General features: G+C 43.8%; 1 protein-coding gene across 1 annotated transcript in view; it reads right to left on the bottom strand.

Annotated features, from left to right (window-relative positions):
- The window catches only part of kcnd1 (potassium voltage-gated channel, Shal-related subfamily, member 1), a 1,001,373-nt gene that overhangs the window by 985,369 nt on the left and 3,504 nt on the right, over nucleotides 1-12,500 (bottom strand). Inside the window, exons 2-4 of the mRNA XM_039799938.1 lie at nucleotides 11,195-11,440; nucleotides 5,844-6,050; nucleotides 3,404-3,909 (exon numbers count right to left, since the gene is read on the bottom strand). Coding sequence (XP_039655872.1) covers nucleotides 3,404-3,909; nucleotides 5,844-6,050; nucleotides 11,195-11,440 — 959 coding nt within the window. The remainder of the gene's footprint in view (nucleotides 1-3,403; nucleotides 3,910-5,843; nucleotides 6,051-11,194; nucleotides 11,441-12,500) is intronic.

Below are 12,500 nucleotides of genomic sequence, written 5' to 3'. Positions count from 1 at the left end.
CAGCAGGTAATAGATCAGAGCTGGAGAGCTGCAAGGTCAACACACACACGCACCAATACACACAGACACACACACACACACACACACACAGACACACACAGACACACACACACACACACACAGACACTCACACACACACGCAGGCAGCAGTGAGTGTGTGTGGGTGGCAGCAGGGTGAAGATACACCACCGTACTCGAGAAGCAACGAGTGGGAGGCGCGACACACATCGCATCCTGTTTTCATGGTGGAAACAGACGGTCAAACTCTCTCCTCCGTAACCAATAACAACACATCACTGACACATCACCTCGACCACACACAACAGGACCACGACGGCGAAGATATTAAAGTGCCCGTATTATGAAAAAAAATCATTTTTTCTGGTGATTTGGGGTGTTATTTTGTGTCTCTGGTGCTTCCACACACATACACACTTAGAATAAATCCATCCATGGTGTTCTGAGTGAGATCTGGTGTCTGAATGTGTCCTGCCTTCAGTCTCCTGGTGAGCTGGTCAACATCTGCACGGCTTTCTACGGCACTAGCCGGAACGAGCTGGCTAGCCGCAACCGTTAGCTCGTAGCGTTAGCATGCTACCTCGTTCTCAATAGCAAAGCACTGCTACAACACACACTAGTTCACCATAATCTCCAAAAGAACTACTTCCATGTGCGCCCTGGTTTAGAAGAAGTCTCCCAGCTGATCCTGCCTTGGAACTGACTGAAGTTGGAGAAACAGCCTTTCTTTTACTGTCTATGGAGCTAGCTGACATGATCTACGATCTGAGCTACTGAGCATGTGCGAGTGCAATCAAAGATAGTACAGAAGAAGAAGAAGAAAAGAGGTCTCACTCTGTAGCTAAAACAGAGAGCTGAACACATGGTGAAAAGAGGAGCTGCAGCAATGTGCAGTACAACAAAAATATGGTGTTTTTTGAAAATTAAACCATGTAAACCTATTCTGGTAAAACCTCTAAATACAATTATGAACCTGGAAATCAGCATAATATGGGCGCTTTAACAGCAATGCCGTTGCCAGGGGCAACTCCACCGGCTCCAAACAGAAGTCTGTTTCTGTAGAAGTCTGTGAGAAAATGAGCCGACTTCTCTCTTGATTTATTACCTCAGTAAAAAAAAAATCATATTGAGTTTATGGTCTCAATCGCTAGTTTTAAAGTCTCCTTTACTACAGCGTTACGTTCATGTAGTAAATGATTGATGACGTTTATTTTAAAACAGACGATAAAGCAGGGGATGATTGAGGACCAATCAGGACAGAGGCTTAGCAATGCTTAATAGGGGGTTGGGTACCGTTCACATTTTTATCTGTACCTTTTTTCTGTAATTTCCCTCTGTAATTAAAATGAAATTATTTCAGTTTTTAAAATAATTCCAAACCTATTTATCCTATTAGAACATTTTGTTGTTTATTTAGTAGATTTTACATTAATACATGTTTCATGTAAAGTACTTTGTGTGTCTGTGTGTGTGTCTGTGTGTCTGACTGTGTGTGTGCTGACTGTGTGTGTGTCTGAGTGTGTGTGTGTGTGTGTGTGTGTGTGTGTGTGTGTGTGTGTGTGTGTGTGTGTGTGTGTGTGTGTGTGTGTGTGTGTGTGTGTCTGTGTGTCTGTGTGTCTGACTGTGTGTGTGTGTGTGTGTGTGTGTGTGTGTGTGTGTGTGTGTGTGTGTGTGTGTCTGTCTGTGTGTGTGTGTGTGTATGTGTGTGTCTGTCTGTGTGTGTGTGTGTGTCTGTGTGCGTGTGTGTGTGTGTGTGTGTCTGTGTCTGTGTGTCTGACTGTGTGTGTGTGTGTGTGTGTGTGTGTGTATGTGTGTGTCTATCCGTGTGTGTGTGTGTGTCTGTGTGCATGTGTGTGTGTGTGTGTGTGTGTGTGTGTGTGTGTGTGTCTGTGTGTGTGTGTGTGTGTGTGTGTGTGTGTGTGTGTGTGTGTGTGTGTGTGTGTGTGTGTGTGTGTGTGTGTGTTTGTCGGAGCCCCTTTTTAGCGTGAATCGGTCCTCATAATACATAACCCATTGCCATTAACCTATGTGTGTTAATTGTATAGCCCACTTGTTCTTGATAGGCTGGAAACAATAGGCAGCGCTGATGGTTAGCTTAGCACCCATATAACCACAACCATAGTAAATCAAAGACAGCATGCTAGCTACCTTCATATGTTAAGCTAAAGGTCAATGGTTTGGGCTACTACTTAGCCTACTGCAGGGCTATTGAGGCCACACCCACTGCACAGATCATCTCTAGAATCCAACATTCAGCAGCAGATTGCAGACTGATTGAAGACAGTACTGCATTTGAGCCCAAGCACTACATCCCATCCAAATTCCCATAATTTCCAATAATTCCCATGAAGATTTCCAAGTTGGAATGTTTCCAAAATTCCCCTGCTAAACTTTACATGGAAAGTTTCCGGAAATTTACCAGAAAATGTCCGCCCATTTGCAACCTTAATCAGATCTAGACCACCTCCGTATGTGGTCCTGAATCAGACCCAGGTCCGATTTGTTTCAACGCGGCCGCAGTGTGACCAACCGAGGAGGATTTGATGCGACTTTTACGTCAATCTACATCGACATTTGTCACAATTATGCTCCGGCAGGAGTTAGCCCGAGACACAGACAGTAAAACAGGTAATCAACAGTTGCCCTCGACATCCGAAAGTTTTGAATAAACTGTCTCTGTGAAGCTATTCACAACACAGTCCCACCACTCCTGGCTTCGTCTCGGCATCCACACAGACCTCTGTGGTGAATTTGCAGCCATAACTCCGCACAAAGCCAAAATATCCAATTTGTCTCTCTTTCTCTTCATTCTTCTCCTCCTCAGCACCTTGATCCTTAATGTTACAGCTGCCATTACACAAACATTTTGAAATAAAAGCTAGACTTCCTCCATAATCTCCCCAACTTTAGTGCAACAGCGTGATGCGTCTGATGTCATCGTTATTGGTCTTTTGGGCATGCGGGTCAGTTCGAAAGCGCAAACAGTTCACACTGGAATCTGATATAGGCCACATTTTAAAGTGCCCATATTTTTGGGGGTTATTTTGTGTCTCTGGTGCTTCCACACACATACAAACTTTGAAAAAAAGCCATCCATGGAGTTCTGAGTGAGATCTGGTTTCTGAATGTGTCCTTCCTTCAGTCTCCTGGTGAGCTGGTCAACATCTGCACGGCTTTCTACGTCACTAGCCGAAACGAGGGGGCCTAGGGGGCTAACCGTTAGCATGCTAGCTCGTTCTCAATGGCAAAACACTGCTACAACACACACGAATTCACCCTAATCTACAAAACAAATTGTATAGAACTACTTCCATGTCCCTGTTCTGCAGGTATTCCACAACGTCTGTCATTTTCAACATAAGAAAAAGAGTTTAAAGAGACTCACCCGAGCGTAGTCATGGTGACGATGGTGTACCAGAAGGAGGCCGGGATGGAGGTGAAGGTGGAGCCCTTGGTGCCCTTCTCGGCGTAGAACATGACGGTGGCGAAGATGATGATGGCCATGGTGAGGGAGAAGAGCAGAAAGCCCAGCTCGGAGGCGCAGCTCTTCAGCGTGTAGCCCAAAATCCTCAAACCCTGCGAGTGCCGCGAGAACTTGAAGATCCGGAAAACGCGGAAGACGCGCAGCGTGACGAACGCGCCGCTCACGTCCTCGTTCTCGGGCATCACCAGGCCGATGTAGTACGGCATGATGGCCACCACGTCGATCACAGACATCACCGAGCGCATGAACTTGCAGCGGCTCGGCGCCGCGAACAGACGCATCAGGTACTCAAAGGTGAAGATGAGCACGCAGGCAGTGTCCATGCAGAAGAACGCCAGCTGGTACTTCTCGCCGCAGGGAAGGTCTTTGACGCTGCCTTTGGGCGGCCGGCAGGGCACCGTCTCCACCTGTAGTGGAAGTGTTTCTTCGTTAGCAGCAGCAGTGCATGTCAAAAAACATCAGGATGAAACTAATAAAGACTATGTGACTATTATCGCCACTGTTCATCAGCCCCCCAACCGGCCCCGTCAGACACCGCCTACCAAGAGTCTGGGTCTGCCGAGGTTTCTTCCTAAAAGGGAGTTTTTCCTCGCCATTGTCGCAATAGCCACTGCTAATGCTTGGTCTTGGGGGGAATTACTGTAATTGTTGGGGTTTTGGAATTTATAGAGTGTGGTCTAGACCTACTCTATCTGTAAAGTGTCTCGAGATAACTCTGTTATGATTTGATACTATAAATAAAATTGAATTTAATGGAATTATTTGAGAACAGGGTTCAAAATTAGCACCATCTACCAGCCAAATGCTGGTAAAATATGCAAGTGGCTGGTACATTTGCTTCACTCACCAGCCAAAAAAAACAATAATATGTTGGTAATATGGTAATATGTTGAGTGGCTGGTAGAATTTGAACATTCACTAGCCATTTGGCTGCTGGACGAAAGAGTACATTTTTAACCCTGTTTGAGAATTAAACCAAAGTTTGGTCGTTGCGTATTTATTTACATTTGCAAATGCAGGAAAACAATTTCACAGGTACCACGGCTGGAGATGGTCCGATATATGCTCCGATTCTGCCTAAAACGCTGGTATCGGTATCTGGAAGTACTGGAGTTTATGCACCGATCCGATACCACGTAATAAAGCCCTAAAGAAAATCTATCAAAAAAAAAAACTATCAAAAGCCGTCTTGGTTCATCTTTCCACTGTTCCAACAATCGCCACTCTGGTTTGTTTATTTATGTTTTTTCCCGTTATAACTGACAAAAAGATAGAAATCATATCACATCCATACAGGGATAGTGGTATACAGTTGTTAAAACATGATATGACACACTGGTATCGGATCGGTACTCGGTATCGGGCGATACGCAAGTTCAGGTATCAGAATCGGTATCTGGAAGCAAAAAATGGCATCGGGCCATCTCTAGCCACGGCACAATCTGAAAGAGTCTTCGCTTAAACTAAAGTTCAGCACATCTTTATAGTAGAAAACTATAGTTAAAGCCATCCCTTCTTCAGGATATCTTCAGCAGGGACAAACAGTTGCATAAACATCATAAACAGTCAAAACCTTATATAACCTTCTCTTCTGTTCCTGTTCCTAACGCTAGTCACAACACCTGCTAATCTCAGCTGCCAGGGGACAGGAAGGATGCATCTTAAGAGACACAGTTCACACTGGTTTATGGCCCATTTCACCCTTATCTTAGCCTGACCAGCCAGACCCACATGCAGATATTGGGTCTGGGAACTCACCATTGACGGAGCTCAATCCGAGGGGGCGGGATAAACGGTTGTCTTTCAAATTCTTCTCTGCACGTAATAGGATAGCGCTCCAACCAATCAGAACAACGAAGAAGGTAGCGGAGCTAGTTGATTAAACTTTTTCCGTATCCGGTCGGCAAAACTCAGAACACGTCTTCCTTTTTTTAAGAATGACTTCAGAGCCGTTCTTTGTTCTTTTCTCAAAGAAAAGCTGAACTCCAAGTCTTCCAGAAGACCTCTGTTCACCAGCAGCAGCAGCAGCCATAAGCCCCGCCCACCTACTCTATACACGATGTGATTGGCCTGACTAGAATTTGGTTTTTCCAGCTCGCAAAGCCAACAGAGAGTGCCTAGACCCCCCTGGCTGCGAAATAAACTTGCTGCCTCTAGGGTGCGTCTAGATTTCTAGGCTAACCTTATCTGCTAAAACTAAAATAGAAGAGAGACGGAGGGTCCTGGGAAAAGTAACTTCAAATGGACCCCCAAGAAAGAAAACACAGAATGAAAAAATATAAAGGAAATCAGGTCTAATATTAAAACAATCACGTTAAAATAAAAGGTTGCCATTACACACCACGTTGGCGATGACGGAGACCGCGATGAAGAAGCCCGTGACGTAGTAGAAGACCAGCGCCATGGTGGAGGTGTGGGGGTTCTCGAAGGCTCGCCACAGGCGCTCCCGAGACGTGCTGTGGGGGGGCAGGGGGGCGTCCATCGCCTCGTTGGCCTCGGTGTCCTCCGCCAGACGCTCCTGGTTCTCCTTCTTCCGGTCGCGGTATTCCTTCACAGAGACAGCGAGAGGAAAGACTTGGACTTCTCTTTATTGATCCTTTTTGGGATGACTCCCGCAAGGAAATTAGATTTCCAGCAGCAGATTTTAGCAGCTTACAAAACACTCTTTAAATAAAGAGGTATACAAAAATACAGTATAGAAAACAATTACAGTATAAGAATAACGATAAACTTTTAGCTAAATATTTTTACAAAAAGTAAACAAACAGTAAACAATTAGTAGACAACATCAGACAAGTTATTCGTCATCATTCATCAAAGTCAGAGATGTTGAATCTAGGGCTGCACGATAGGAGGAAAACATATGTTTACGTAGTTGAATATGGCGATAACGATATATAACTTAATCAGATATTACAGTTCTCAGTCCTGCTGCTTTCAGTATTCTGCTAAAATACAACAAAAAAAGATCTATCTATATTTATCCATCCATCCATCTACCAATCTACCCATCCATCTATCTACCCAACTATCCATCTACCCATTCATCCATCTACCAATGTAAATGTAAATGGACTGTTTTTATAAAGTGCTACTCAAAGCGCTTTAACACAGTACAGGAACCATTCACCATTCATACACTGTGGTCGAGGCTGCCACCCGCTCATCAGATAAACACTCACACACATTTACACTCCGATGAGCAGCATCGGGGGCAACTCTGGGTTCAGTGTCTTGCCCAAGGACACTTTGACATGGAACTGCAGGGCCAGGGATCGAACCACCAACCTTCCGATTGGCAGGTGACCTGCTCTACCACTGAGCCACAGCCGCCCATCCATCCATCAGTCTACCCATCCACCCATCTACCAATCTACCCATTCATCTACCCATCTACCCATCTACCCATCCATTTTACCCATCCATCCATCTACCCCTCAAAAAAAATAATCGACACTGCACTGATTCAGCTCTGCTGCCCAGTCTTCACTAAACCAAGAAATGATCACATCACTCCAGTTCTAGTTCTACACTGCTTCCATTGCCTCAAATTTCATACTCTATTTATAAATTAGTTTAGCAAATACATTTCTATCTGCTATACACATCCACCAGCTCCAGGTGGTTGGATACACACTATACCACCAGCCTCTCGGTGGCTGAAGGTTACTTGTTGTTCCCAAATAGACTAAACAGAGCAGCATTCAGTTTTTATGCTCCACATATCTAACAATCTCCCAGAAACTGCAGGTTCAGCAACTCTCACTTTTTTTAAATCCAGCTGAAGACCTTTCTTTTTAATGTTGCTTTTTTTAAATACCTATTTTAACTGCTCTTTTTTAAATTTCATACACACTGTACATTTATTCTTGTTTTTAATTTTTAATTTTTTTTCTGCCTTTACATTTTATTTTTTTTTATCATTGAATGTCTGTTTTTAATTTTATGTACTTTTGCTTGTGCTAATTTTACAATACTCCCTTACCATATCCATCATCCACCCATCTACCCATCCATCCCATCCTCTACCCATCCTCCCCCTCTCCATCTACCATCCATCATCCATCTACCCATCCATCTCTCCTCTCTACCATCACCCATCCATTACATCCTCCATCCTCCCTCTACCCATCCATTCTATCCATCATCTACCCATCACCCATCATTCATCATCCATCCATCTACCATCCATCATTCATCATCCATCCTCTACCCATCCATTCATCACCATCCACCATCATCCATCCCCCATCCATCCTCCATCCATCATCCATCATCCATCCATCCTTACCATCTACCCATCTCTACCATCCTCCATCCATCTACCTCCATCATCCAATCACCATCCATCATCCTCCCATCCTCAACCCATCCATCATCCATCCATCCATCCTCCATCATCCATCCTCTACCCATCTACCCTCCATCTACCCATCCATCCATCCATCTACCAATCCATCCATCCATCCATTCATCTACCCATCCATCCATCCAGCTACCATCCATTATTCATCTACCCATCTACCCATCCATCCATTCATCTAACCATCCATCTACCCATCCATCATCCATCTACCCATCATATCCATCACTACCCCATCTACCCACATCTCTTACCCATTACTCATCCATTTACCTATCATCATTACCATCATCCACTCATCTCTACATCTCCATAACACCACACATCTATCTACAACTTATCCACACTTTATACCCATCATCATTACCCTCATTATCCTCATTATCTACATTACCTCTCCATCATCTATTATCATCCATCTAATCTATCCATTACCCTACCCATCCTTCTACCCTTACCATCATCTTAATCCATCATTACCCTTACCCTTCTCTTATCCATACTCCTCTACCTCCCCATTACATTACCCACCCTCATACTCTACCCTCCACTATTCTCCTACCCTCTACCCATCCATCCATCCATCTACCCATCTACCCATCCATCCATCCATCTACCCATCCATCTATCCATCCATCCATCTACCCATCCATCCATCCATCCATCCATCTACCCATCCATCCATCCATCCAAAAGAGACGGAGGGACTGAGGAAACAGTCAGCTGTTCCACAAACTCCTGGCCAGTTCAGAGCTTGTGTTTGGTGTTTTAAAACATGACTGGCCACCGCAGCGTGACACAGGGTTGGGTTTCTCCAAAAGTTGACTCAACTTTTCAGCCGGCCGACGCAGGCTGTCTGAAAACAGCACAACACCGGACAAACCTTCCTAATTTAACAAGTTGGCTTTGTGTCTTCAAGTCAATTCGAATATCTGGTAGTTTAGCATCAATAAAGCAATTAGTAAATGAGACTCTCGCAGCAGCCAGCGGCCACCACAGTGACTAATAAATCTGTAAAAATGGAAGTTTAATTCCTCCTTCAAACAGTTTGCCTCAAATCTGGGATGAAATTATATAATTTACCAGAGAAGAGAAGCAGCGGAATCTGTGAAATTACTCGAAGAATAAAAATAAAAAGCATGTGGAGTGTTTCTCGTGGGAAATTGTGGGCGAGTAAGAAAAAAACAAATCCTGAAATGAGAACCTCTCTCACAGTCGAATCAACATTTGTGTGTCTCCCAAAACACAGAAGCATTACCCGTTCATGAGTTATTATATTATATCTTTATATTAAAGATGTAAAAGACTCTGAAAATGGAGCATGTGTCAGTGATTTTGGTTTGTGGAAAACCAACAGGTTCTCACTCCCATCTGGTAAAATATGGACGCTTGGTCAGGTGACCTTTGTCGTTGTTATTGACGCTAAAAGTCTCGTTTAGCGCCATATAACGCTCTTTAAGTAAACGCGCTTGGTCGGGACTATTGGCGTCCCTTTTGACGCAGTTATGTTAAGGGAAAGGTCGTGGGTGGAATAGAAATTGTATAATTTGCTTGTGGAGCATGATTTATCGTGCTCGTGAGATATGACATAAATCTGATGCCATAACCAACTACAGTCATTAGATCTGAGAAAAGTTAAGTTTATTTGGCTTTGGGTGCTGCGCCTAAACATAATCATGGCGGGGAGAACCCTGAATGTGACAGGAGGTGATATAAAAAGCTCTGAAGGAGAGGTGTTATCCAGCGAGTGTAGTGAGCTCAGAGGGAAATGTTTATGGCTAGTTAAAAAAATCACTTACAGAAACACGAAGGACGAAGCCAAAGAAACCAGGAGCGAGAAAAGAGCCAAATCAGAGCACCACACACAGCATGTGAGCAGCTGGTGTTTCAGAGCACTCATCGCTGAGTAATTACTGGTTTAGTAATCCTCCTCAGCAGGTAGGGGGGGGCAACGAAAACAGCGACAAGAGACAAATGTCAAAAAAGCTCATATCAGTTGTTTTTGTCAGGGTTTCTACAAGTTTCACCAAGTCAAATTTAAGACTTTTTAAGACCGTTATGAATGAAATTTAAGACCTTTATCACAACATTAAAAAAAAAAGTCGGTCAGAGTGCGGAAAAATGGTGGTGTAGGTTTAGTTTAGTTTAGTTTATTAAGGATCCCCATTAGCTGACGCCTTGACGACCAGCTAGTCTTCCTGGGGTCCACGGTATGTCATGGAAAGTTCTTAGTGCGCTAGTAAAATCACTATGTGAAACCAAAAACAACGGGATCAAATGTATACAATAATTAAAGGCCCCATGACATGGTGCTTTTTGGATGCTTTTATATAGACCTTAGTGGTCCCCTAATACTGTATCTGAAGTCTCTTTATATAGGCCTTAGTGTTCCCCTAATACTGTATCTGAAGTCTCTTTTATATAGACCTTAGTGGTCCCCTAATACTGTATCTGAAGTCTCTTTTATATAGGCCTTAGTGGTCCCCTAATACTGTATCTGAAGTCTCTTTTATATAGGCCTTAGTGGTCCCCTAATACTGTATCTGAAGTCTCTTTATATAGGCCTTATGGTCCCCTAATACTGTATCTGAAGTCTCTTTTATATAGACCTTAGTGGTCCCCTAATACTGTATCTGAAGTCTCTTTTATATAGACCTTAGTGGTCCCCTAATACTGTATCTGAAGTCTCTTTTATATAGACCTTAGTGGTCCCCTAATACTGTATCTGAAGTCTCTTTATATAGACCTTAGTGGTCCCCTAATACTGTATCTGAAGTCCATCCATTTACTTTCCCAAAATTCAGCCTTGGTGCAGAATTACAGCCACTAGAGCCAGTCCCACAATGAGCTTTCCTTAGGATGTGCCATTTCTGTGTCTGTAGCTATTGAGGAGGAGGGGGGGGGGCAAGGTGGAGGGGGTGTGGTCTTGACCAACTGCCACTTTGCCCCGTTTGAAAGCCATGATGTCTCTCTCTCCTCTCTCATGGGGGGCCAAATTCTCTGGGCGGGCAAAGCAGAGAAAGGGGAGGTAACCTTTCCCCTTATGACCTCATAAGGAGAAGAATCCTGATTGGTCCATCTGAGCTTTCATTTTCTCAAAGGCAGAGCAGGATACCCAGGGCTCGGTTTACACCTATCACCATTTCTAGCCACTGGGGGACCATAGGCAGGCTGGGTGGGAACTCATATTAATGTTAAAAAACCTCATAAAGTGAAATGTTCATGCCATGGGACCTTCAAACATGAATGTTGGGTTCGGACCTTGGTCCTTTGTGCCAACAGCAACAGAAACAGAATATCTTTCCAGTTCAGAGGAAGTGGATGTGTACCTCCATGCAGCAGTCTCCGATGATCTCCGGCACGATGCCGTAGAAGGCCAGCTCTTCGTCGAAGGCCTGGATGCACTCGTTTCGGGGGTAGTGGAGCTTCCCCGTGCGGTAAAAGTTCAGAATGTGGCGGAACATTTCGGGGTCTCGGTCGAAGAAGAATTCCTGAGTTTCCTCGTTGTAGAAAAACTCTTTCTCCGAAGAACCCAGCAGCGTCTCCGGATAGCGATCCAGAGTGTTCTTCCATGTCTGCACAAAGACAACAGAATAAAATACATGATTTAGTTTCAGTTTACTGTCTCAGAGGAGGGCAGAAAATAGAAAATATTCACATTTAAAAAAAAACTCAAAGAATTTTTACTTATTTTTAATAAACATGAGTCAAACCTACAGAGTCCCTAAAGGACACGTGTCAAACTCAAGGCCCGCGGGCCAAATCAGGCCCCTTGCAGATTTAGAACGAGCCCGTTTATCAATTTGGGTTCACAATACCATTTTGGCCAACTTAGCAAAGTGGTTTTTTTTAAAACTGCAATAATTATCTGATATTCAAAGCAGAATTTGGCAGATTTGCTGACTGTGAGACTCAGAAATTCCCCCAGAAGAAGCAGAGAGAGAGAGTTTTAATATTCAGGCTGAGAAGTTGTTGTAAAAAAAAATTTAATCATTGTTTTGCTTGATTTGCTAAATTCTACGATGGCTATAGGACCTCTTTTGATGACTTTTGGGGCTTCATGTCAACAAAAATGTGACAAAAAGCGTACGAAAATGTCTGAAAAAGCAACAAATTTACAAAAAAGGTGACAAATGAATGAGAAAGACACAAAAAGTCGGAACAAAAACAACAAAAATGAGGAAAAAGGCTACCAAAATGTAAAAAAAAAAAGGGACACGCAGTAACAAAATCACGTCAGTAAACTCTCCATGTCTGGCCCTCGGTGTGATTCTCTATTTCCAGTGTGGCCCTCTGGGAAAATGAGTTTGACACCCCTGCCCTAAATGGACATTGGGAATTATTATTCGTGAGCTCAAGATACTTTGTGGTGCTCAGGAGAAACCATTCTAACCCCTAATTTCCACCGGACGCGTCTGCGATGTGTCTCCGGAAGCCGCGACTCCCGCGAATCAATGCGCCATTCAGAATCAATGTACCGGTCTTGAGACCGAGACCAATCTCCAGTACTACAACACTGGCGCCACCAGCTTCCACAATTTTTTTTCATCTAGAACAGGTGTTTTCACTAACGAGCTCATCTACCTGGTAGAGGAGCTGGTTTAGTGATGGTTGGGACAGCTGCTGGACAGGATT

Source organism: Perca fluviatilis, chromosome 5, assembly GCF_010015445.1.
Source record: "Perca fluviatilis chromosome 5, GENO_Pfluv_1.0, whole genome shotgun sequence".
Lineage (NCBI taxonomy): Eukaryota > Metazoa > Chordata > Actinopteri > Perciformes > Percidae > Perca > Perca fluviatilis.
Note: the sequence above shows the minus strand (reverse complement) of the source record. Positions and strands in the feature narration are given on the sequence as shown.